The following is a 27,950-nucleotide window of genomic DNA, read 5'->3' on the forward strand; positions in this document are numbered from 1 at the left end:
ATCCTATTCTTGTTTTATAGATGTGTTCTCTCTTCTCTCTGAGGAATTCTCTTTTTTTAAATTTTATTTATTTATTTGTCAGAGAGAGAGAGAGAGAGCACAAGCAGGGGAAGAGGCAGGCAGAGGGAGAAGCAAGTTCCCCGCTGAGCAAGGAGCCCGATGAGGGACTCCAGGACTCTGGGATCATGACCTGAGCCAAAGGCAGACACTTAACTGACTGAGCCACCTAGGTGTCCTTCTCTGAGGAATTTTCTACTCCATAAAGAGGCTTTATTTCCTCAGAAATTTTTTTCTTTTTTTAAAATTTAAATTCAATTAATTAACATATAATGTATTGTTAGTTTCAGAGGTAGAGTTCAGTGATTCATCAGTCTTATATAATACCCAATGCTTAATACATCACATGCCCTCCTTAACATCCATCACCCCATTACCCTATCCCCCAACCCTCCTCCATGCCAGAGATTTTTTTTTCTGTTTACTGTTTGGTTGTTATGATCTATGTCTTTCATATCAGAAGCTTTCTTCAGAGAGATGATAATTTTTGGTTGTCTGTTCATGATTACAAGTTAAGGAGCTCACTGGAAGCTTGAGCATGAGGTGGAGTTTATTGACTTTGAGTCTCCCTGTGGACAGACCCGGATAAGCCATTTGTTGGGGAAACCCATGATGTTAGTGTCTTTAGGTCTTTCTCTTAGGATAGTAGATTGATTCCTCAGAAAGGAGTCTTGCATTTCCTGCCTGAGGAGTAGAGGTTAAGCTGTTGCCAATGCTCTGGAAGCAGTGTGGGGGATGGGTTAGAGACACCTCAGCATTTAGTATACATATGGTCATTTGATCTCCATGTTTTTGCAAGGTACCCAAAACCTTAACTTTGCCTGGAATCCCCTAATCCAGAGGTCCTTATCACATCTTCCGTAGAAAACCAGTTCCAGACTTCTACTGTGGTAACAGGGGGACAGTTAGGCAGCCACATGGAATTTAGAAGACCTAGGGAAGTAGTCACTTCTCAAACAGGTTTTTACCCAATCCTCATTTCAGCCACCGTCCTTTATCCCTAGTTACAGAGGTATTTGGTGCTGTGAGTTTTCCTTAATGGATGGACTCCAGGGCATTAACAATATAGTGGTGAGGAGTGTATCACATTTTTCAAAAAGTTTGATAATGAAGAATATGAAATATAACAGGGGGCGCCTGGGTGGCTCAGATGGTTAAGCGTCTGCCTTCGGCTCAGGTCGTGATCCCAGGGTTCTGGGATCGAGTCCTGCATCGGGCTCCCTGCTCCTTGGGAGCCTGCTTCTCCCTCTGCCTCTCTCTCTCTCTCTCTGTCTCTCATGAATAAATAAATAAAACATTAAAAAAAAAAGAAATATAACAGAATTTAGGGATAACTGAGGAGTCAACTGGAGGCTCCATTCCCCTCAGAATGAGAGATTTTGTACATATTGAAAATCGGAGTGCAAAGACCCAGTGGAGAGAGAGAAATCGAGAACACTTGAAAAATTGGAGATAATTGTGGCAGGAAGATCCTAAAGGACCTAGAGAGGGTGAGATTGAGGATATAGGCAGAGTTTAATTTTGGTAGGAAGCAAGATGAAAAAGAAGGCAGAAAGGAAGGTTGTGATATTTAGAGATGGAAAGGAGGACAGATGAAGACTGGCCAATGGCTTATTGTTTTGGTAGAATAGGGAGATAGCTTATCTAATGAGTACAGGTTGAGGGCTTTAAGTAGAATCTTGATGAAGATTTGGAATACATACCATGGGAAGTAGGTCAGAGAATTAACCAAGTTAAAAAATATTTTAAAGCAGAAATTAGGGTCAAGAGGTTTTGCTTAACATATCTGTGCAAACTTCCTTAACATATGAAATAGAAAAGAAATGCCAGAAATTCCAAAGATTCCACCATGATTGCCATCTTTCAAGAAGAAAGACTGATAGTGGTAACTATAGTGACAGTTCTTCCTGTTCTCTCATTGCAAGCAAGATCCTATTTGAGAAGTAACCAATTAAAAGGCAAAATAGTTAGTTTAGCAGCAGTTACACTGGTAGTCCAAAGCAGGAACACAAGCTATATACTCCACAGGAGCTTTTGGCTGAATGATTAGAAGAATAAAGACATTTGAGATCTAAATTCTTTGGTTCCTAATTATACCCTGTAGAAGGGAAGAGGCAAGAAATGGCAAGAAGCAGCCAGCATCCTTGGTTTTTTCTGGACAAAGGACTAATTCTGGGTTCTTTGCCGTTGATATGATCTCTCCTCCCTTTTTCTCTCATCCCTAGGATCCCTGCTTGACCTGCATCCTGTTCTTACCTGCTGGGCAGCATTCTCAGGCTGCCCTCTTAGCAGAGTCCACACTATAATGTGATTTCTAAGGAAGCAATGCTGTTACAAGCCTGTGAAAAGTGAACTTGAAATGAACAGGTGAAAACTTGGCATAGTACTTCTTTATTTTTTTATTTGAGTATATTTGACACATAATGTTACATTAATTTCAGGTGTACAACATAGTTATTCAATATCTCCATATGTTATGCTGCGCTCACCACAAGTGTAGCTACCATCTTTCGCCATTCAACACTATTACAGTATCATTGACTATATTCCCTAGGCTGTGCCTTCTATTCCTACAACTTACTCATTCCATAACTGGAAGCCTGTATTTCCCACTCCCCTTCTCCCATTCTGCCCCAGAACTGTACTTCTTTAATGATGCTGATTCTCATTGACTTCTAAACAAGTCAGTGATTCATTACTATGCAACCTTCAGTGGAATTTAAAATCAGTGTGGTTGAGGTGATGTAAGTGCTGCTGCAAAGCAGAGGGAATTGAGTAAAAGTCTTCGCGATGCTCTTTGAGTTATCACAACAGTTTTTTCACAGCATGTTTTAGAGACATTATAAGGTGATTAAGAGCAAAGGCTTGAAGTGAGACATGGTTTTGAATTTCAACGTACCTTAACTGTGTGTGATCTTGGGCAGGTCAACCTCTTCAAACCTGTTTCCTCATCTGTAATAGCTGAAATGTTGTTGAACCCATAGGGTTAATAAAGTTAGTAAGTGAGATAATATAGTCAGTGCTTAGTATATTGTGTGGCACATAGAAAGAGTTCAATAAAAGCTAGTCAATATTATTATTTTAACCCTGTAGCAGAGTCTTAACCGACTAGGTAACCTGACTTTAACAAGGTGACTTTCTGCTTGGTTCATTTCTTTTTTTTTTTTTTTTTTAAAGATTTTATTTATTTCTATTCCAGGGGCTCTATTCCAGGACTCTGGGATCATGACCTGAGCCGAAGGCAGATGCTTAACGACTGAGCCACCCAGGCGCCCCATGGTTCACTTCTTATACATCCACAGAGCTGGGGGCTTCTTTAACCCACCTATAAGTTCACTTACGTTCCAGATCTTAAGACCCATCCAGTTCCTAGACATGGTCATATCAGGAGCCCCAGGGCTAGGAGCTCAGTGACTCAGGTCTAGACAGTCTTGTTTGTGATCTCTTTTTGTATATGGTTCTGTTGATTATTTCTCATTACTTTTCAGAAAGAGGGGCAGATCTAAGTTTTGTGTGGCCAGGAGTCTATGCAATCTTGGGGGCTCTCTTTATGAAAAAGAATATAGGGGTGTCTGGATGGCACAGTCAGTTAAGTATCTGACTCTTGGTTTTGGTTCAAGTCCTGATCTAGGGGTCATGATGAGCCCGCTGTGTTCAGCAAAGAGTCTGTTTGAAACTCTCTCTCCCTCTCCCTCTGCCCCTCCCTTCTGTGCATGTACTCTCTCTCTCAAATAAATAAATAAGTCTTAAAAAAAAAAGGAAAAAGAACATAAAATTATGAATAATAAAATTAAGTACAAAAACAAATTGAAGTCACTTCAATTAAAAATAATGATCTTAAAAAAAAAGGTAATGATTTTTTGCCCTGTTTCTAGACCTGAGCCAGTTTCCAGACTGGAACCTATTGACTGAAAGGGGACTGAGTTCCCAGGGAGAAGGATCCTGCCACACCACAGTAAATTTTGTCATAATGATTTGCCCAAAAACCTCTGGCCACTATTTGAATAGCTACATACTGAGGAAAGGGGAATATCCAGATATTTTGAGGACTTTTGGAGACAGGATTTGAATTGATAGTGATTGATACCCAGAGATCTGAAATGTCATCATGATCCCCATGTTAGAGAGTGGGGGCACACGGAGGCCAGGTAATAAATGGAATCCTAGACAAGTTCTGAACTACAGTGGGTCCACAAGAGACCATATAGTCATTTCTAGTTATTTTCCTGGTCCTTAACATGCATGTATAATTGGAGTTCATATACTTGATAGTAGGGGTAACTCCCACATTGAGTTCTTAGCCTGTAGGATAAATTATCCTAGTGGGAAAGGCCAAGTGTAAGCCTCTGAAAATGCCCCAACTCTGTGTGTTCTTAGAGTGGGAGTGGGGGGATAGAGGAGATTAGTGTCACATTTAAAGATCAAAAGGATGCAAAGGATGCAGGGAGTGGTTATTCCTACTATACCTCCATTTAATTTGCCAGTGTGACCCTTCCAGAAACTAGAGGGATTTTACAGGATGCCTGTAGATTGCCATAAACCTAGACTGGTTGTTAGATTACTCAACCAATTAGCAGCCCCAAGTGCAACTGCTATACCAGACATGGTATCATTGCTAAATTAGATTAATACAGCCTTAGGTTCACAGTATGTAGCCACTGAGTTGACAATGCATTCTTTTCTATCTTAATCAAGACAAAGGATAAGAAAGAATTATGTGCACATGGAACACAGTTATTGCATTAGCGTTCTTCAGAGAAAGAGAACCATTAAGATATACATATATACACATTAGGAGACATATATACACACTCTGGTATTCCTTTGCCCCTGTAACTGTGAACAGACACACGAAACAATCCTAGGATTACTAAGGGCTCAGAACCCTAAGGACTGAGGGTTTGGGTCACACTCCTAAGCAAGCTCTAAGACCTCCTGAGGTGACAACTGAGAGTGAGGGGAATTCAGAATAGATAAGTTGAGGATGAAGATGAGGATGAAGTTTTGGCCCCAAGACCAACTTCAGCAATGAGGGTTGTAGGTCACTCCACCAATCTTCCTCTTCTGAATTTCCCCTCAGTTACAGAACAACAGAGGATCTGCTTCCTGATCCTGCATGGAGAAGTACATCTGTGAGGTACAAGGATGGACTGTGGTAGCCATGAAAGTGCTCTTCTTAGATCTCTGGCTGTGTGTGTGTGTGTGTGTGTGTGTGTGTGATACTTTATTGGCCATCTTAGCTGCTGTGCTCTAAAATCCATCCCTGCATTCACCCAGAGGCCATGGTTTCCACAGGTTGCTCTACTGACTAAATGTAGAAGGTGTACTAAGGCAGGCCTGTTCTGGGAGATGCAAGACTGTTCTGATGGGTAACTTTGGTCTTGCCTAAGTTTCTTAGAACTGCACTGCAGTCTAAGACTCTTCCACTCAACCTTCCTTCCTTTCCTTTCTCCTCCATCTGCACTGAGGTCTGATGGCTCTCACAGTATTCCTTAGTTCCTAACTAACTCCATGTTCCCCATCAAGCATACCCTGTAATAAGTGCACATCTAATCCTGTCTTGACTAACACACACATCAAATGTCTATCACAGAGAGAAGGGATAAGCAATGTATGCTACATTTATATAATGGAATACTACTGAGACTTACAACAAACTGCTGATACACAGGAATAACATAGATGATTCTCAAAGACATACTTAGTGAAAAAAGCCATACATAAAAGAATTCATACTTTATGATTCCATTTAGGTGAATAATGGTTCTCTCTGGGGGAACGGATATTGACTAGAAAAGAGTACAAGGGAACTTTCTGGAATGATAGAAAAAATTTTTTTAAAGGTTTTATTTATGAGAGAGAGAGGGTGAACATGAGCATGAGCAGTGGGAGGGCGGGGCAGAGGGAGAGGGAGAAGCAGACTCACTGCTAAACAGGGAGCCTGATTCGGGGCTTGATCCCAGGACCCCAGGATCATGACCTGAGTCGAAGGTAGATGCTTAACCTACTGAGCCACCCAGGCGCCCCTGATAGAAATGTTCTATATCTTGATCTGTGTGTTGGCCCCATGAGTGTGTACATATGTAAAAAGTCATCAAGCTATATGCTTAAGATTGGTTCATTTTAACGCATGTAAATTATACCTCAATAAATTACTGAAAAAATAATAAAGGGAATTATTGGCTCATGTAACTGGATGTCAACAGGCATAAGGGGGCTTCAAATAGGTTTGATTCAGCTGTTCAGCAACGTCATCAGAAATCTAATTATTGCCTGGGTGGCTCAGTCGTTAAGCGTCTGCCTTTGGCTCAGGTCATGATCCCAGGGTCCTGGGATTGAGCCCAGCATCAGGCTCCCTGCTCAGCGGGAAGCCTGCTTCTCCCTCTCCCTCTACGGCTCCCCCTGCTTGTGTTCCCTCTCTCGCCATCTCTCTCTGTCAAATAAATAAATAAAATCTTTAAAAAAAAAAAGAAATCTAATTATTTTCTATCTTTTCCATATGGCTTCTGGTGTTCAGCTCCAACCCAAGTCTAGCTTTCCCTTTGTATACATAGCATGCTACCAACAATCTCCTTTTCTATGTCAGGACACTAAGAGAATTGCTTCCATAGGCTCTCATAAAAAAGTAAGAACAATTTTTTCCTGGAAATTACTAGCAAACCACATGTCTCATTGGCCCCAGTTAGTTATGCTCATTCCTGAATCAATTTCTATGACCATGGAAATGTCATTCACTGACTAATTTGTATCTGCTTTTCTCTGAGTGAATCTCTATAGAATGGGGTATGGGATTATTCCAATCAATTAGACAAGTTGGGGCTAATGCTTGGAGATAAATTCCTCTAATTTTATGGCTGTTCCACAACAGAAGAGGGGTGTAATGGATGAAGAAGACAACCACAAAGTGTACTACAAGAAATATAGCAGAGTTGGGTAATAAATCCAATCGGTTCAATATTGTTTTAATCATGGGTTTCCTTTCCATTTCCCAAATACCTTTCCCTGCCCCCACTCCATCCAGTATTTAATATATACCCTATCAAACCTTGCATTATCAGCAAGCACAGGTGTCTACTTTCTACTTCTTGAAATGGAAACTAGAATAAATTCCATTATTAAACAAATGACTCTGGATTGCATATGGTTTGCATGCTGGATGATGACTAAATCTTCATCTGAGTCTTACTCTGCCCCTCACCTTCATCTCAGCACTGGTTTTTGTTCCATTCCTGAGGGGTTGAGGATGTTTCACAAATGCAACTTTAAAGATTTGTTTTTAAGGTTGGCTCAAAATTTTCCTGACATCAAAAGAGCTGTTGTAAGATGTCATATATTCTTCTCGGTCATTGATTTTGATATTTTAGTTTTCACCCTGGACATTGCAATGCTGTAAAAGAAGTATTTTAGACTCCCACAGTCTTTTTGAAATGGGTCAATTCTCTCACTAGAGGAGAGATAAAACAGAGTAATACAGGCCTGGAGCCACTGCTTATATGGCCCCTTGGTGAGAATAGAAAAAGACACCCAGGTGCAAGCCTTTAGGTGCAGGGCTGGGCAAATGGAGTGCAGGCTGGATTTCAGCCCCTAGGTCTAGATGCCCTATGCCCTCTACAGGACTTTACCATCTCTATCTCACATGTTGCCCATAGCCTCCTGACTCATCTTCTGCCTCCAGACTCTTTATTCTCCTCCCCATTCATCCTGCACACTTCTGTCTGATTAATTTTCCTGAATTGCCTTTTATCATGTTACTCTTCTACTCAAAACATCTTTTTCAACTTCCTTCAGCCAACCTAAGAGAATTCAGATTCTTTAATTAGCATTGTAAAGTTTTGTGTGATGTCTCTCAAGTCTCCTTTGCAGTCTTTTTCTGCTACTTCTCACCACAGTCTTGGTGTTCCAGTCAACAAAGAGTACTTGCTGTTCCCAAACACGTTTTTGCATATTCACAAATGTCTTATACACCGTATTATTACCATCTGTATTTATATATTTATGTGTTTGTTTAATGTTTGTTTCCCAAACTGGACTATAAGCTCTACTTTGACTTTTGTATTTAAGGCAATCGAACAATAATGTTAACATCAACAAGCCAATATTGTTTTAATCTGAACCAGTGTTTAGACTAATCTTGAAAAGAACTGGCAGGTGTCAACAATGGCCTCACATAGCTCTCAGTAACACTACTGACCTCTGTATTTACTCCACACAAGCCACATATCAACAAGGCCTTACTTTTGGTCTCATTATTATTCCACCTGCTGGTATTTCCAGTGTATTATAGTCTGTCTCTTATAAGTCACTGCTGCTTTTCGTTTTCCTTCTCACCTTCTCCAACTCCTTAATCTTGTTCTTGCCCTCTTTTTCCTTTTTCTTTCCTTAAGTTTCACTATTTGAGTATAGCCAATGGAATTGTTCTCATGCTTCACTGAGAAATCTAATTGTTTATTCCCTTTTAAGTGAATCAATCTGAGAGCTCCTTTCTGGCCAAATTTGAGCCCCTGTCCAGGAAAGAGAATATACGTTCACTTTGATGCTATCCTTACAAATCCTTTGGCTCTTGGATGAGACAAATATAGTCTAGAAATGAAATTTCACTGGGCTTAGAATTCAACAACATGGATTTGAGTTCTGTCACTTACTTGCTAGTGACCTTGATTAAGATATAACTTTTCGAGCCTTTCTGCATAGGTAATATGAAGATAAAGGTGCTAATCAGTTAGGGATGAATAATAGAGTTTACTAAGCAGCATTTAGGGTTTTAATTTTGATTTGCAATAAGTATTAAATTAGTATTTTTGGTCAACACAACTCAGCGAATTTTCTTCAACACTGCTTTATTTCCCAGCTGAAAACTGTAAAGCACTGTATCAATTTTATTTTATTTTATTTATTTATTTTTTAAAGATCCCATTTATTTATTTGAGAGAGAGAGCACATGAGAGGGGGGAGGGTCAGAGGGAGAAGCAGACTCCCCGCTGAGCAGGGAGCCCGATGCGGGACTCGATCCTGGGACTCCAGGATCATGACCTGAGCCGAAGGCAGTCGCCCAACCAACTGAGCCACCCAGGTGCCCCAAAGCACTGTATCAATTTTAAATATCATTATTATTAGATGTCCTTGTTTACTTATCTTTTGGCAGTTTGCTCTATCAATTCCCAGGCCTAGACTGTCTTAACTAACTTAATATGCATTGCTATATTTAACTTATAATGCCTCATAAATAATGGTTTATTCATTTTATTTGTTTCAAAATGGCAAAAATACCAGAAAACACAAAATGTAGTTTCATAGTCTATCCAAAAAAAAAAAATCACCCTGCTTCTCTAAGGTATAGTGTTGATATTAATAAATATTCATTGTATCAGTTTTCAGGAACAATAGGACAGAAGCACTTTATTTATTTATTTATTTTTGTTTTTATTTTTTTTCAGAAGCACTTTATTCAGGGAAATTTTTCTTTTCCTACTGTCATCTGAATTGAGGCCACTAACAACTAACTCATGACCAGATTATTGGAATAGGTTCCTAAGAGTTTTCGATGTCTTCCATTTTTTCCCCTTCAAATAGATTCTCTACATTATAGCCAGGCCATTCACTCACTCATTCATGAAATGTTTACTGAGAATCTATTATATACTATGTACAAAGCACAGACTAATGGGAGGAAAGATGTGAAAAAATAGAAAATAGGTTATATTCAGTTTTATAATGCTATATAGATGTCTAACAACCTTGGTTTCCCATTGCTCATTCTGTATACTCAACTTCAAACTCCTTACCTGGCATTTAAGATCATCCATAATTTGGCTTTCAAAGACCCTTCTAATCTTTATTTCCCATTTTTATAGTCAAACAGATTTTAAAAAACTGTTCCATTAAAATGTTTTATACTTTTCAAAGCTTTTGGGTTTCTGTTGAAGTAGTTCAACCCAATTTAAATTCCTTCCCTAAGCCTTTGGGCCTATTTAATCCTACTTATTCTCCAAGATCTAGATGAAAGAAAACTACAGTAGAGCTACCTCTCACAATTTCTACTCAAAGTGATGCTTCTTCTGATTCCCAAAATAATCACTGCTTCTTCAAGTCACCTGACAATCCTCTGAAGCTTATTGTACCTATTCCTTTTTTATAATCTTTCTGTCTTTTACTGTTATTTAACTTTTCCTGTGTTTCATCTTATCTTACTAACTGGATGTTAACCTACCAGAAATGAAATCATTTCTTGTTTAATGGTATCTTGGAAAAGATCTAGCAATCACTAAGACCACAAAATAAAAAACTAAAAAATAATAAACTATTTAGTTTTTTTAAAAAGATTGGCAAAGAAGACCCATATAAATGAAGAGATTACTACATTTATGAAGACTGAATTATGACGATATTAGCTGTCCCCAAGTTAATCTAGAAATTCAATGTAATTCCAAGAAAAAAATCCCTGCAGGACTTTTTTGGGACATAGTAAAATTGATTATAAGTTTCACATGAAAGGATAAGGAGGTACATGGATAGCTAAAACAAATTTGAAAAACAAGGACAAGGAAGGGAGAGTTATCCTACCAGTTATCTAAACATTTCCAAATTTACAAAGTTACATATTACCAAATTAAATTATTAATTAAAAATGTATTGTTGTAATAGGAAGTGATAAAAAGGTAGGTGAAACAGAAAAAAAGGCCCAGAAACAAACCTATGGATATAAGACAATTTGGTATATCACAAACCAATTCAGGAAAGGCTGAACTATTTGACAAATGGTTTTAGAGCAATTATCAACTCTCCCCATATGAAAAAAATTAAAATTACATCCATAGAGAGAAAAAACATTCCATATGGGAAAAAAGACCAAAAAGTGAAAAAATTTCAAAACTACTAGAAGAAAATATAGACTAGGTAAGGCTTTCTTAAATAAGATATAATATGTGCAAAACTTAAAAGTTAGGTAATTGGATGTCATCAAAATTTAAAATTTCAGGGGCACCTGGATGACTTAGTCGTTAGGCGTCTGCCTTCGGCTCAGGTCATGATCCCAGGGTCCTGGGATTGAGCCCAGCATCGGGCTCCTGCTAGGCGGGAAATCTGCTTCTCCCTCTCCCACTCCCCCTGCTTGTGTTCCCTCTCTTGCTGTCTCTCTCTCTGTCAAAAAATAAATAAAATCTTTTAAAAATTTTTTAAATTTCAATATAGCAAAATATAATAAAAAACATAATAAATTTAAAAGACAAAACACACACTGGAAGAAGATATTTACAATGCACATAACAAAGAATTTCTATCCAGAACATGTAAAGTACTACAAACAAAAAAAACAACAAAAAAACAATCCAATAGAAAAAATGATGTAATATTAGGCAATATACAGAAGGGGATGTATTATGGCCAAAAATATGTAAAATGATGCTCATCCTCACCAGTAACCACATAAAAATAAAACAGAAACACTTCTTGTTCATCAAGCTGTTAAAAATTATTAGTCTGATAATATTGCATATTGCATATTGGTGAGAATATAGGGGAATAGTATTCTCACTCAGTGCTGGTGGGAGTTGGTTGTGGTAGCCAATATCCAGCATGGCTCAGTGATCCTTGCCTCTTCCTTGGTGTTCACGCTTTTGTAGAGTCTTCTCCCACACTGAGTCAGAACTGTTCTGAGAGAATAGAATACGGTAGAAGTGATGGTATGTGACTTCTACCTAGATTAGGTCATAAAAGCATTGCAGCTTCTAAACTTGCTCTCTTAATTCCTTTGGATAAAACCAGCCATGTCTTAAGGATATTCAAATAGCCCATTGCAGAGGCTCAGAAGAAGAGGAACTGAGGCTTCCTGCCAAGGGCTAGCACCAACTTACCAGCTATATGAGTGAGTCTTTGGAATATGATCCTCCAGTCCCAGTTAAGCCTTCAGACGATTGTAGCCTTAGCCAACATCTAATGCCAAATTCATGGAACATTTTGAGCTAGAACCACACAGTGAAGTTGCTGTCAAATTCCCTACTTGTAGAAACCGTGAGAGATAATAATTACTAGTGTTGTTTGAAACCTCTAAGTTTCCGAGTTATTTATTATTCCATGTTGATAACTAATACATGGTATAACTACATTGGAATACAAATTGGCAACATTTAGCAAAACTGCAAGTGTTTCTATCTTATGATTACTAATTCTATTCTAGCTATATCCCAAGAAGAGACATTCTAGAATATATGCACAAGGAGATCCAGACAAAGATGTTCATTATAGCACTGAATGGTCATTGAGGTACTGTTTGTAATAATAACTAATGATAATAAAGGAAACACATAAATATCCATCATTAGTGAAATGCATACATAAATAATAGCTAACATTTATTGAGTACTTACCATGTGGTAAGTACTTTTCCATTCAACCACATACATAAATTACAAAACAAACTATTAGGTAAGAACCCTTATTATTCCCATTTTATAAATTCGAAAGCTGAGGCATAGAGGGTTTAAGTCACTTCTTTATATATAGCTAACAAGTGGTGGAGGTAGGCTTTGAAATAAAACGTGATATATTCTCAAGATGGCATATTTTATAGCACTTAAAAGGAATGAGTGAGATGTTTGTGTATCAATATGCACTGAAAAAAGAAGGGTACCAGTATGATGGTAGACAGGGTGATACCATTTAATTAATTAAGATACAAATAGAACAATGTTACACTTACACATAATTTAAAAATGGGCTGCAAACTAAGGTTGTACTGGCTCCTGGGAATGGTATATGAAGGTGGTTAAAGTGGACTTTTGATATATTAAGTAATAATTATTAATTCTGAATGGTGAGAATATGGGTGTAGGTTATGTTATTCGTTATACTTTTCTGTATTTTTTGTGTTCCTTTCTATATTGTTTAATGTCCTCAAAATAAAGAAAAAGCACCTAGTTAAATCAAACTCATAAGAATCAAACTTAACTTTTTTTTTTTTTTAAGATTTATTTATTTGAGAGAGAGAGAGCTCGCGAGGCGGGGAGGGGCAGAGGGAGAGGAAGACAGAAACTTTAGCAGACTCTGTGCTCAACAGAGTCCCACACAGGGCTCGATCTCACCACCCAGAGACCACGACCTGAGATGAAACCAAGAGTCAGTTAACCAACTGCGCCCCCCAGCTGCCCCTCAAACTTAACTTTTAATAAATATGTTTAAGAACATTTCTTCCTATGTCCCAACTTCTATTAACCATATTTACCAGCAGTTGATTAAATCAGAGTAACATATTCATTGATTCAAAAAGCAAGTACTTTTTGAGATCTTCCATGTATAAAGCATTATGGCAAGTGATAAAGATAGGCCCTTCCTTAAATAGAAATGGTTTCTGCGCTTACATGTCTCATACATGCAGTCTAGTCAGGGAGAAAGGCATTAAAGAAATACTCACCCCCTTCTCCCCCATAAAAAACTATAAATTCTAGGAAGGAAAAGAGTAAGTGCCATGGAAGTCTATAATTGTGGTACCAGATTTAAAGAGGAGTAGAGACAACCAAATAAGATATCACAACAACCAAATAAGATATCAATAGATATAAATCCATTTACAGATATAAACAGATATTGAGTACTACATAAATACTCAATTTGAAATAATTGTAATTCTTACAACAGTTAGATGGGCATTATTACTAGCTCCCTTTTACAAATCATTTAAGTGAGTCATGACTAGCATCACTACAGGTAGGAAGTGTGATTGACAACCAGTTCTGCCTCTATAGCCTGTGCTCTTTAATTCTGAGGTTATAGCAAAACCAAACTACTTTGGCTCATTTGTCTCCAATCATTTACTCTCTTCTTATTCTTACTTTATACCTTAGAACTCGTTCATTTCAAAGGGAAATTGCAATTAAAGGAACTCTTAATATAGTTCTTGGAACATTTTAAAGTTGTAGAGATTAATCTGTCAGCAAATCTGAAGTAATGAGTTTTTCTTGACTGAGCAACAGACTGCCGCTTAAAACTCAGCGTTGTTTATGGAGGAGTTAGCGGTGAAGTTGCCATTCTTGAGCACCCACTTGAGGATAAATTATAGAGAAGGAAACAGAAATGATCCTGGCTCTCATGGAGTTTACACACAGTTGGGCAGTCAGACATTACACAAATATATGAAAATATGCGTACAATTTGTTATAATACAAAGGTGTAAAAAAAAAAAAAAGCCAAGTGAGGAAAACATGAAAGACCTCATTTAGACTGGAGGCAGGGGATCAGAGAATTCTACCAAACCCACACAAAAAATTGTTTTGTTTCCTAGGATGCAAGGTGCTAAACCCGCCAAGACTTAGGAGGGTGCAGCCGCCTAGGCGGTGAGATCTTGGCGCCCCACGGTCCAGTCACGGGCTGGTGCAACTTTGCCCGGCTCTGGAGGTGACCGCCTACTTTATTCTACATTATTGCGGCGTGAGGAAAGTTTCCGTCGCTCGAACTTACCGATTTTTTCCTAGTGTCTTCCTAGCATCTTTCTGCCGTCTCCTCTGCTCGGCCGCGACAGTCTCCTGTCTCGTTAGTTTCTACCACAGCAGCCTGATTTTGAACTTTCTCTCTGCCTCTGCCCGGCAAGCTTAGAACTTCACGGAGGCGGCTCCTCCGAGGGCTCGCGTCCTGGCCATTTCACTTGGCCACATAGTCCACCCCTCTCTGGCCAGGCGGCAGGTGGGCTAGAGGCGCGCTGGCCGGCGACTGTGCCCGGCGCTCCTCGCCCCTAGGTGGCCGTCGGCCCCGCGCAAGCGCTCGGCGCGCGTTCTGGGCTGTCTGCGCCTGGCGCGCGCCGCCGGCCGGCGCTCGCTCCCGCCCCTTCTCGCGCCCGTGGCGGCCCGGACAGCGCGCGCCGCCTTACGCTCGTTCGCAGGACGCCCTCGCCGGCCCTTGCGGCGCGCGCACCGGACCGGCCCAGGCTCTCCACTCGGGCCGGCCGGCTCGCGGGTTTGCTCGCCCCGCCCCCCGGCGCCGCAGTTGGGCGCTTGCGCGGGGCGCGTGGCCGTGGCCGGGGTCTCAGCCGCAGTCGGTGCCTCCGCCGCCGCCGCCGCCGCCGCCGCCGCCTCAGTCAGTCAGTTCCCAGCAATGGCGGAAGGAGGTGAGCGAGAGGAGCTGCTCTCGCCGTCGCCGGTCTCTCCGGCTAAGCGCCTATGCTCGTGGCCCAGCCCGCAGGCTCACCACCCTCGCGGTTCGCCCGGGGCGGCCAGCGGCGGGGTGGGGGGCGTCGGCGGCAGCTGCCTGGCCCCCGGGGCCCGCCCCCACCTGCAGCCCGAGTCCTTGCTGGACTGCGCCGCCAAGACGGTGGCGGAAAAGTGGGCGTACGAGAGGGTGGAGGAGCGCTTCGAGCGGATCCCGGAGCCCGTGCAGCGCCGCATCGTCTACTGGTCTTTCCCGCGGAATGAGCGGGAGATCTGCATGTACTCCAGTTTCCAGTACCGTGGCGGCCCCGGCGCCGGAGCGGCTGGCGGCGCCGCGGGGGCTTCTCCGGCCGAGGAGGGGCCGCCGCCGCCCCCCGGGGCCGCCGCTCCGACCGGCTCCGCCCCCGGGGCGGCCGCGGCGGGGGCATCCCCCGGGCTGGGCACAGCGACCGGAGCGGCGGGCGGCGGCGGCGAGGGGCTGCCGTTCCGCCGGGGCATCCGTCTGCTGGACAGCGGCTCGGTGGAGAACGTGCTGCAAGTCGGTAGGTGCTCGTCCGGCTCCTCTCTGGTGCCTGGCCTTCTTTTCCGCAGGTGCCTTCTCTCTGCAGGAGCCCGGGGCGGAGATTCCGGCTTTCTGCCCAACTCTTGTTCCCTTGCCGAAGGACACATTAGTCACATAAAAAACTTTTCTCAACATTTCATTCAGGTCCACTGCTGCTCTTTCCCTCACTCGCCCTCTACCCCATTTCTTTTTGTTCGAAGAACAAATAGATCTCTTTTTTACTCTTAATTCTGCATCCCACACCAAAGGCAAAAGGATGGGGAGGAATGCCTTTTTGGATGTAATAATTTCAGAAATGCGTTTTTCTAATTTAAGTTTAGAGAGAAGAGAATTCTTAGTGAATCTGGAGCAAGCTGTCTTACAGGGAATGTTTGAGGGACAGACTGTCAAAGGCAATCTGTAGTCTTAGCAGATTGAAGCTGGGTATAATTAACTTTAAAATCGGAAAAACATCAACAAAATACTGTGCATTTCAAACAATTAAAATTATCCGCTTTAATATTTTTTTCCCCTGGACTAGTGGTACTTGGGAATCTAGGCTGTGGACTTAACAATAACCGAAGATGGAAATGTGACAGCTCTCTTCTCCACACCCCCACCCAAGGAAAAAAAAAGCCACACAATCTGGAGTGGGGGTGGGGTCTGTCTTCCTTGTCAGACTAGGGTAAATCAAAAGCTGGTCACGTTGGGTTTTTCAAATGCTTCTCATTTAACAAGTCTTCGGATTTGCTTTTGTTTTATCTTTTTGTTGGTGGGAAAGTGAAAAATGATTTCTTTTTCTCTTACTCCTCTGGATCTTCTAGTCAATTTGTTAATCTTACTAAATACACAAATACAGGAGTAGACCTGATATGTGGAATGGTTAGGGAGAAAGGGGGGGGGAATGACATTGTTTAACATTGAATTGCTGTGTGGAAAATTAAAACACTGATTTTTTTTTTTTCTATTCGGGTTTATTGTAGCATTCTGGACGTGAGCATTATGCATTTTATTGTACAGTATATGCTCATATTTATTGAAAAAATACTGATTTTTGAAAGGAATTGGAGAAAGGTGGTTTTTCGAATTAAACAAGCCCTGAACACATACACAGGCATGCCAAACATCTAGCTCTCTTTCCCCAGGTAAAACTAATATATTTGAATTTTTTTTTCTTTTGAAGAGTGGTGCATTGTGGTGTTTCATGTAAAGTAATCTACTTCTGGTTATTGAGGATCATTGAATCTTCTGTTTCTTTTTAAAACAACAGTGTATCACAATTTCTTTTGCAAATGTGAAATGTAAATTTATCTAAATTTATACTGTGTCAGAATACAGTGACAGTGGATTGAGAAAGTTTTATTTGGAAAAGTCTAGCTAGTCCTTTGTGCATTTGTATTTTTGAAAGAATGAGTTGAATAATCAGATAATTAAAGTGTACAGCTTGAGTACTGAAATATTGAAAACATGAAAAGTGAGTGTAGGCATTTCTCTATTAGTCTGTAAACTTTATTTGTATGAGTTTAGATCAGTTAACTTTTAAGATTATTGTTTAAAATATTTTAGATTGAAAAGCATCAATTTAAGTGGTCATTTTATAGTAAGGGATGGATTTGAAAGAATTTTCAAACTTGGAGCAAATGAGGGACACAGAGTTTTAAAGAGATATATATTTTGTGAGTGACTATAATGTCAGATTCCAAATGAAATCAGATTTTATGGGTGATGCAGGTAATGTTTAAATCAGACATTTTTCTTTCTTGATATGATAGTCGTCATGCTTATTGGGGTAATTAGCTCTTAAATGATAGTTTTGGGATCTGGAGAAAAGACACATAAGCACATTTTCTGATTCTTACTGTGGATTTCATAGATGAAGGTAGGAGAGTGAATTACTTATTTTTAGGTAATGCTATTTGAGAACCAAGAGCTGTGTAATCTTTATTTTTCTTACCTTAATTTATGCTAATGAGTGTGAAAGAGAAGGATATTCCATTCTGTAGCATTTTGAGTTCTGTATCTTGGCATGAATCACCTTTTATTATGTGAAATTAAGACTCATCTCTCATCTCTTAAACTTAAAATGTGAGTATGTGCCTTAATTTAGATGATAGGTTTTATAAAAGTATTGCCAAGAGATGAGTGAGGAAATGATTTGTATATAGGAAGATAGTAATCATGTTTTTCAGTTTATAACTTCAAACTCAATTTAATTATTCAGTGGTGCTAATTTATTTATTTATTTATTTATTTATTTATTTATTTATTTATTTATTAAGATTTTATTTATTTATTTGACAGAGAGAGACACAGCGAGAGAGGGAACACAAGCAGGGGGAGTGGGAGAGGGAGAAGCAGGCTTCCCGCTGAGCAGGGAGCCCGATGCGGGGCTCGATGCGGGGCTCAATGCGGGGCTCGATGCGGGGCTCAATCCCAGGACTCTGGGATCATGACCTGAGCCGAAGGCAGACGCTTAACGACTGAGCCACCCAGGCACCCCATTCAGTGGTGCTAATTTAAAAATGCTACATATTTCCTTGCTGTTGGTAAGCCATAGTTATAACCTCAGAATTGGGAAGTTACTGAAGGTTGATGGTTTAGAAAGGAAAGGAGGTTAAGGTATTTTTTTTTTTTTAAGATTTTATTTATTTATTTGACAGAGAGATAGAGAGAAAGCACAAGTAGTCAGAGTGGCAGGCAGAGGGAGAGGGAGAAGCAGGCTCTCCGCTGAGCAGGGAGCCAGACGTGGGGCTCGATCCCAGGACCCCAGGATCATGACCTGAGCCGAGGGCAGCCGCTTAACTGACTGAGCCACCCAGGCGCCCCGAGGTTAAGGTATTTTTATAATAATATTCTTTTAAGGAAGGGATTCATAAGGAGATTTAAATGGAGAAAACAAAAAGACCTCAAAATAAAAATAAGTAAATTTTTAAAAATGAAGAAAACAGCGTAACACAAAACAAAAACTTTGAAAGAAAATAGATAATAACAAAAAGACTCGTACAAAGAGTAGGTATATTACGTTTAGTAACTTCTGATTACTTTCCACATAGAATCCAGTAATGGGAAGTCATGGACTTGTTGAAAAGCAAGTACTCTGTAGAAAACATCAGATTTTGAATCAGAACTGAAACTTTCCCAGCTTGATGTAAACAAATGGAGAGCCATAGGCTGAAATGCTCAAAGGATACATTTCTTCTACAAAACAGTACTGAATCAGAAGTATTGTTCCTTTTAAAAAGGGAAAATTGTAAATTAGTCTTTTCATGGACATCTGTAAATTTAAAGCTGTGTGAAAGACTTACAGTCTGATCTCTCAGTATTATGAAGGTAATAGTGTTCATATGTTTTAGGTATTTGCATTTTTAACCTGTTTAAGAAGTCCATGGAAATTAGCAATAGTATAAACTTTGGAAAAAAATACTTATTTAGGAGTCTGCAGATGGCATAAGAATGGGATGATTATAATTTACTAATAGTTTTAAGATGTTGAACCTTTTTTTGCAATTCATCATATTTTAAATTAATTTATCTGTGGATTGATTCAGGGGAAAGAAGCATTAACATGACTAAGAGGAAGTACCCAGGGGTCTTTGGATGGTCTGACAATGCTCTCTCACTGAACCTAGGTTGTAGTTGTAAGATATTCACCTTATACTAATTCCTTTTGCTGTTCAATTCCTTTTGTTCAGTACATTTTTATGTCTATTAAATCTCACAAATGCTGTTAAAAATAAATGCAATTGTGTTTTTTTAAACATTAACAGTTTTTTTCTCTTAAATGCAGAAATATTTATTTGGATATTTAGATTTTAAAAAATTAGGTAAGAGCATTCAGGGTCCTTCTATGCTGGTATATCTTAATTATATAAATTCCTATATGTTATTATATATATCTTATGTATATTATATATATTCATATGTTATAATTTACATATGTATCCAGAAATTTTCATAGATTATGACAGTTGACTTCAACATAACCCCATATTTTTAGTCTGTACATTTTCTAGTAAGTATAATTTGTCCTTGGATAGTTTTCAAGACTAGAGCCACAATGCTATGTACTACCTTACATGGAAAAGTATAATTACAAAGACAATAATAATTAAAAGATCCATTTCAGGAAGTTATTCATAGCTTAGATATCAAGTAATAAGTTTATAATTATGAGTACTTGTACATTATCAATAAACTACGAAATTTTTCTATAGTACAACTTTTGTGAAGTGCATTGTGACAAGTATTACGGTTGTTGATTTTTATATATAATTTGTTTTGATCTGTATTTTTGGGGGGAACAAAAGATATCCTCACCTAAAAAGTTTTATAGCATTGTGTGTAAGTTAGAATAGTTATAAAATCATAATAAAATTCATGTGGGGAAAGATGAATTTACATTTAAGCTGTTCTAGCACAAAAGGTAGCTGCATCCCTTTAAGGATACGTGGTAAAATTTTTTAGAGTAGAAACTTACCAAGTTTTAAAATCACATTCCTTTATTTAAGCAATGAGTTCTCTCCTTCTACCTCTCCCTCAACACATCACACAAACATCTTAATAGTTAATGTTTGTTGAATAGCTAAGATTAAGAACAGACTTCTCAGTGTTATAAAACTTAAAAAAAAAAGAGTGAAGCCTGAATTTTTTTTTTTTTAAGATTTTATTTATTTATTTGACAGAGAGATAGAGAGCACAAGTAGGCAGAGTGGCAGGCAGAGGGAGAGGGAGAAGCAGGCTCTCTGCTGAGCAGGGAACCGGACATGGGGCTCGATCCCAGGACCCCAGGATCATGACCTAAGCTGAAGGCAGCCGCTTAACTGACTGAGCCACCCAGGCGCCCCCCAGTGAAGCCTGAATTTTTAGTATTCATGTGGTATTAGAAGATATGGGGAAACTTCATACTTGTGCATATTAATAAACTGATAACATGAAGTAGTATGAATGTTACATGTGTGTATCTTCTATGTTGGCTGTTTTGTGTGAAGAATGGTGACTTACCATTTCCTTCAAATGAAAGCTTTAGATGAATTCTTATTAAAGGTGATTTTCTCAAAGTTAGAGCTTTAGATTTAAAAAAAATTTTTTTTAAATTCTAGTTAATTAACATACAGTGCAATATTGATTTCAGGAGTAGAATTCAGTGATTAGAGCTTTAGATTGGAAAGATAATTAATAAACTAAAGATAGTGGATTTTATTTTAGACATCTCTATTTTAGGAATTAAAAAATATATTATTGAAGTGTTAGTAAAAACTCTAAATTTTGAAGTGAAAGGGCTAGAAATTTATTTATGCCTATGTGAAACAATTTCATTTCTTTTGTTTCAACAGTGGCTATTAAAAATTAAGATGTTAACTGTCAGTGTTCTATTATGGTGATGGTTATATGAACATATATAAATGTGTTAAAATATATAGAACTATACCCAAAAAGTCAAGTTTACTATATTATACCTTAGAAAATAATTTTTTAAAATCAAGGCATTAATAATGCCTGTAAATTAATGACTGTACAAGAGAGATACTGAAAATGCTTTATTAGTTTCCTATGGCTGCTGTAACAAAGTGCCACAAACTGGGTGGCTTAAAACAGCACAGATTTATTGGTTCCCAATTCTGGAGGCCGGAAGTCTGAAATCAAGATATGGCAGGGCCATGCTCCCTCTGAAACCTATAGGGGAATCCTTCCTTGCTTTTTCTAGCTTCCAGGGGTTTGCTGGCATTCCTTGGCACGGAACTCTAATTTCTGCCTTTGTTTTCACATGGCATTCTTCCTATGTGTCTCTGTCTTCACATGGCCATTTTATAAGGATAGCAGTCATATTGGATTAGGGGCCCACCCTACTCCAGTATGACCTCATTTTAACTAATTACATGTGCAATGACCCTATTTCCAACTAAGGTCACATTCTGAGGTATTGGGGGTTAGGAACTTCAGCATACCATTTTTAGAGGGACACAATTCAATTCATAACAGCTTCTCATACTTATTTCTTGTTGTGTAACAGAGTTTCATGTGGATTTTAAACTTTTCTCCATTGGCTATGGCTTAAATTAGAAATCACCACATTCATTTTATTAGGTAAGCATTATTTCAATTTAATTGAATCAATTTGCATGATTGATATTATTTAATATTTTTAGTACATGTGGAATTTTTTTGTCAAGTAGTTGGTTATTTAAAGGTTAAACCTGTCATTTTTTATAAAAAATGATGATTGTGCACTCAGGGTATACATGCATGGATGAACAGATCACTGTGGGATTTTTTTTTTATGCATATCCTTTATAACTTGTCTTTGGAAATAGGTAAACCTGAAAGCATATGAACCTTGTCTTAACCTGTTTCCAGACCCCAAGTTAATATGGTTTAGAATTAGTGTTTGATATTGGAAATAGACTACAGTCCATTCCAGATAACTTTTTTTTTTTAAGATTTTATTTATTCATTAGAGAGAGAGAGAGCACAAGCAGGGGTAGCGACAGGCAGAGGGAGAAGCAGGTTCCCCGCTGATCAAGGAGCCCGATGCGGGACTTGATCCCAGAACCCTGGGATCATGACCTGAGCTGAAGGCAGACACTTAAGTGACTGAGCCACCCAGGTGTCCCTTTCCATACCAGATCACTTTTACATGAATTTTCTACCTTGTAGTTTATTTATAGGCTTAGTTCTTTCCTGATACAGACAGCATGCTTCTTGGCCACTTTTAGCCTATCATTGAACTAGTATGCCGGGGAAATCACACTCATTTTAATATTATCTTTAGCATTGTATTATCATATGCTAAATTACTCCGATACTTTTCATGATTATATGTAGCCAACTGATTAATTTTTGGTTTTCAGTATTAAAAAAAATTGCCCTTTTAGAATGTATAATGTGATATGCTATAAGTTGGTGTTTAGTAAATGTTTATTGAATAAATGAATAAATTGTTATATAACTTTTTTATATTTATGTAGTATGGACGTATCTCTTCATTGATTTATATGTAATGGGAGCCTAGGAGATACACTGGCAATTTGTAATTTCTGGATGTTTCTGATTTTTAAAACATTACATAGATTAAAAAAAAACACCCTTGAATCTTATTAACTAGTTCTTGATTCATTCATTGAATATATTTTTTAAAGATTTTATTAATTTAGAGAGAGAGTGTGTGTGCGAGAATGGAGGGAGGGACAGAAGGAGAGGGAGAGACAGAATCCCAAGCAGACTCTGCGCTGGGTGGATCCTGATTTGGGGCTCTATCCCACGACCCCAAGATCATGACCTGAGCCACATCAGAGTCCCATACTTAACTGACTGAGCCACCCAGGTGCCCCTCATTCATTGAATATCACTTGTTTTGTGTAAGGCTTAATAAGTAACCGTTTACCTGTTTTTAGTGGACCTCATTCCAAAATATTTTGTATTTTCCTACCTTAGAATATAAACCCAAGTTGGACACTAAAGGCTAAGCATCTAAGGGCTACATTATGTTGCCATTTTATGTAGGTGAGGGGTTATAAACTGAGTGGGTACTTGACTCTAAGAGATTCTCTGAAACCTATTTTTAAAGTTTTATGTGTATATGTTTTTTGGTCATTTGCTTGTTTCCCATTATAATGGAGTGATGAATGTGGTATGCAGGGCAGTATAACTTTGTTACCTTCTTTAAAAATAGACTATTAAATCAAAAGATGAAATACCATTAACCCCTCTGCTTTTCTTGCTTTTTTTTTTAATTAAAAGATTTTATTTATTTATTTGACAGAGAGAGACACAGCGAGAGAGGGAACACAAGCAGGGGGAGTGGGAGAGGGAGAAGCAGGCTTCCTGCCAAGCAGGGAGCCCGATGTGGGACTCGATCCCAGGACCCTGGGATCATGACCTGAGCTGAAGCAGACGCTTAACGACTGAGCCACCCAGGCACCCCTGATTTTTTTTTAAAGATTTTATTTATTCATTTGAGAGAGAGACAGAGAGCACAAGCAGAGGGAGAGGCAGAGGGGAAGGGAGAAGCAGACTCCCTGCTGAGCTGGGAGCCTGACATGGGGCTCGATCCCAGGACCTGGAGATCATGACCTGAGCCGAAGGCAGACGCTTAACGACTGAGCCACCCAGGTGCCCCTGCTTTTCTTGCTTTAAGAACAGTTGTTTGTATACTTATTATCATTTAGTCCTTAGGGAAATGCAAAGTATAACCTAAGGAGATACTACTACTACTACTACTACTACTACTACTACTACTACTACTGCTACTCACTCACACACACACACACAAAATAGCTAAAAATAAAAGACTGCCAGTATCAGTGCTGGCAAGGATGTGGAGCAACTAAGAACTGTCTTACCTTGTTCGTAGGGATGCAAAATGATAGTCACTTTGAAAAACAATTTCTTATAAAGTTAATCATATACTTAATCATAAGATTCAGCAACCCGATTCCTGGGTATTTACTTAGAGAAATGAAAACATCTGTTCATAAAAAGACTTGAATATTCAGGGCAGCTTTATTCAGAGTAGTCCTAAACTGGAAACATCCCAAGGGCCGAGTAAATAGATAAATTGTATACCCAAACAATGGAATGCTATTCAGCAATAAAAAAGAACAGACTATTGATAGCCTAGAAGCATGGATGAATCTAAAAAGCATTATTCTAGGGGCGCCTAGGTGGCTCAGTCAGTTAAGCATCTGCATTTGGCTCAGGTCATGATCCCAGGGTCCCAGGATTTAGCCCTATATTGGGCTCCCTGCTTACGGGGACCCTGCTTCTCCCTCTCCTTCCAGTTCAGTGCTCTCTCTCTCTCTCTCTCAAATAAATAAATAAAATCTTTAAAAAATAAAAAAATTTTAAAAAAACATTATGCTAAATAAAAGAAGCTAGACCAAAAAGAGTACATACAACACAGTTTCATGTATATGAAATTTTAGAAGGCCCAAGGCTATAGTGACAGAAAGTAAGTCAGTAGTTGCTAGGGCACAGGGTAGTGGGGTATGAGGAAAGCTTTTTGGGTGATGGAAATGTTCTATATCACCATCGTGGTAGCAGTTACATGACTGTACTTACTTGTCAAAACTTACTAATTTCATACACTTAAAATTGGTAAATTTTATTGAATATAAATTATACTTCAAAAATTTGATTTTAAAGGAAAGAATAGTGGGTTTCAACCTCGGTTTCACATTAAAATCACCTGGGGAGGGGCGCCTGGATGGCTATGCATCTGCCTTCGACTCAGGTCATGATCTCCAGGTCCTGGGATCGAGCCCCATGTCAGGCTCCCAGCTCAGCAGGGAGTCTGCTTCTCCCTTCCCCTCTGCCTCTCCCTCTGCTTGTGCTCTCTGTCTCTCTCTCAAATGAATAAATAAAATCTTAAAAAAAAATCAGGGGTGCCTGGGTGGCTCAGTCATTAAGCGTCTGCTTCGGCTCAGGTCACGATCCCAGGATCCTGGAATTGAGCCCTGCATCGGGCTCCCTGCTCTGCAGGAGGCCTGCTTCTCCCTCTCCCACTCCCCCTGTTGTGTTCCCTCTCTCGCTGTGTCTCTCTCTGTCAAATAAATAAATAAAATCTTAAAAAAAAAAAAAATGACCTGGGGAGATTTTTTAAAGGCAATGTCCATCCAGGACTCGCCCCAAATTAATTGAGAATTAGAACTGAACTTCAGAATTTTAAAAAAGTTCCTAGATAGTTTTATGTACAGTCAAGGTTGAAAAACACTGCTATAGAAAAATGATTATTAGTGTTATCAGTGTTTTTAAACTTATTGTAGGCAATCAAAGCATTATGTAATACTTATTACACAAATGCTATGGACCATGTCATCTTTATTTTCTACTTCAATCTATTCTGTTTTACCAATCTTTAGGTTTATTAATGGATTTCAAGGAAAATTATTCTCTTACCACTTAAAGAATGTGTGCCTGTGTTTTGGAAAGGTCTTATGCAAAAGTATATAAAGTCTTTGTCATTATCAACCATCAAAAGACACTTGTCTAAATGTAATGCCAATGTATAATTTTCTTCATGTTTGTTCACTTATTCATTTGTGAAACTTATATTTAACATTTTTTAATGTTTTGTGCCAAATAGAACATAATTTCTATATTTAAGGAGTACATAGTTTAGTGTAGGATACACATGTAAAATGGCATTTAACAGTGTTTTGTAATAATAGAGGTAGTAACTATGGAGGCAAAGAGTAGGAAGTGATTAACTGAAGAAATGGGGACAGCTGGATGTATTGCTCTATTTTGATATAATTCCAATTATAAGAAACATTGAAATTATGTCTAATATTACAATAAAGTTTGAAAGCACCATTTATTGCTTATAAGTTAGATTAACCCTTCACGAAATTTCTTCTGTATTGACATTTCTATGTCCTGTAATACTCTAGTCCATAGTGAGCCAGAGGAGTAACACTGGCAGACAGGAAGATGACAGAAATATTACCAGCTGTTAATCCTTTTTTCTCAAAGTAAATTTTACAGATTTCTGCCTTTAGAATAGCTTTGTCATCTTCATATAATCTCCTTTTTTCCTTTGTGTTTTTTTTTTTTTTAATATTGCTTCCTTTAGGTATAGATATATGATAGAGCCAATCAGCAAAATGGATTTTGGTCTATCCTTTCATTATCAGTGGTCTGTAAGCAACAGGGAAATGTATTATGTCTTTGAAAGCCTTGGAGATAATTATGTTTTTTTCCCTATTCATTCATGGTTTTATTGAATGGAAGCCTGCAGTATTAATACATTCAGGAAAAGCCAGCCTGTCAACACCTGATAAACTGACTTGACTGGCAAGCATCACGTATACATGTTGATGTTAGCAATATAGAATTCTTTCTCATGTTATGGTTCCCTATTGCAAAAAAATAATCTTGCTAATTTTTTTTCTCAGTCAATATTATGTTATTATATTCTTTGCTACCATATATATTTGCATATATCTACCATATATATTATTATATATATTACCTAATATGATATAGGATATATATTATATAATATAACAATATTATATATTATCACATATATGCAGGGACTGTGTAGAAGGTAGCCTCAGAATTCTGGCTCCTAGCTATGTCTGTTTCATCACCTGTAGATGGACAGAATGATGATACCAACCATTGTTTTGAGGATAAATTATCTTTTTTTTTTTTTAAAGAGAGAGTGAGAGAGAGCGTGTAGTGTGGGAGCAAGGGAGAGGGTGAGGGGAGCGGGCAGGGGCAGAGGGAGAGAGAGGATCTTAAGTAGCCTCCATGCCCAGGGCTGAGCCTGAGGTGGGGCTCGATCTCACAACCCTGAGATCCTGACCTGAGCTGAAATCAAGAGTCCGACAGACACTTAACCGACTGAGCTACCCAGGTGTCCCTCAGGATAAATTAATAAATTAATTAATTAATTAATTTAGAATAGGGCCTAGCACTTATTAGGTGCTATGTAAATATTTGCTATTATTAATATACTACAATTACTGAAAGCATTCTGTATTTGTTACCTTTCCTTCTTCAACATTCTATCTCTGAAGTCTTTTTAATTTGACTTGTGCTTTCATTCACTATATTAAAATTGATCTCCAAAAGGTCACCAGTGATCTCATGATTGCCAAACACAGTATCCTTTTTCCAGTCTTCATCCTTCACGATCTCTGTATAGAATTTTCTGTAGTCTACTGCATCTTCCTCTTGAAATACTTCTTAGATTTTAGTTTTACTTCACCATTCTGGCTTTCTTTCTGCCTTCCTTCTTTTTTCTCTTATACCACTCTTTTTTTTTTTTTAAAGATTTTATTTATTTATTTGACAGAGACAGCGAGAGCAGGAACACAAGCAGGGGGAGTGGGAGAGGGAGAAGCAGGCCTCCTGCTGAGCCGGGAGCCCGATGTAGGACTCGATCCCAGGACCCTGGGACCATGACCTGAGCCGAAGGCAGTCGCTTAACCAACTGAGCCACCCAGGCGCCCTTTTTTTTTTTTTTTAAAGATTATATTTATTTATTTGACAGAGAGACCCAGTGAGAGAGGGAACACAAGCAGGCAAGCAGGGGGAGTGGGAGAGGGAGAAGCAGGCTTCCCGCGGAGCAGGGAGCCCGATGCGGGGCTCGATTCCAGGACCCTGGGACCACAACCCGAGCCGAAGGCAGACGCCTAATGACTGAGCCACCCAGGCACCCTTCTCTTATACCACTCTTATACCGCTTTTTTCTCTTATACCACTTGTACCTCTTG

The 27,950-nt window shown here is 39.0% G+C and overlaps 1 protein-coding gene and 2 long non-coding RNA genes across 4 annotated transcripts in view; 2 read left to right on the plus strand and 1 right to left on the minus strand.

Annotated features, from left to right (window-relative positions):
* Positions 1-3,392, plus strand: part of LOC135364189 (uncharacterized) — a 27,473-nt gene extending 24,081 nt beyond the window's left edge. The window contains exons 5-6 of the long non-coding RNA XR_010410953.1: positions 2,283-2,424; positions 3,257-3,392. This is a non-coding gene — a long non-coding RNA (uncharacterized LOC135364189). The remainder of the gene's footprint in view (positions 1-2,282; positions 2,425-3,256) is intronic.
* Positions 1-14,961, minus strand: part of LOC135364190 (uncharacterized) — a 25,895-nt gene extending 10,934 nt beyond the window's left edge. The window contains exons 1-2 of the long non-coding RNA XR_010410954.1: positions 14,506-14,961; positions 2,957-3,018 (exon numbers count right to left, since the gene is read on the minus strand). This is a non-coding gene — a long non-coding RNA (uncharacterized LOC135364190). The remainder of the gene's footprint in view (positions 1-2,956; positions 3,019-14,505) is intronic.
* A 4-nt stretch (positions 14,962-14,965) lies between these two features.
* The window catches only part of ZSWIM5 (zinc finger SWIM-type containing 5), a 202,483-nt gene continuing 189,498 nt past the window's right edge, over positions 14,966-27,950 (plus strand). For both annotated transcript variants that reach the window (XM_064589247.1, XM_064589248.1), the window contains exon 1: positions 14,966-15,730. In XM_064589247.1, coding sequence (XP_064445317.1) covers positions 15,136-15,730 — 595 coding nt within the window. In that variant the 5' untranslated portion in view covers positions 14,966-15,135. The remainder of the gene's footprint in view (positions 15,731-27,950) is intronic.

This window comes from Mirounga angustirostris, unplaced genomic scaffold, assembly GCF_029215605.1.
Source record: "Mirounga angustirostris isolate CCGP_5_RB_7025 unplaced genomic scaffold, mMirAng1.0.hap1 SCAF_4, whole genome shotgun sequence".
NCBI lineage: Eukaryota > Metazoa > Chordata > Mammalia > Carnivora > Phocidae > Mirounga > Mirounga angustirostris.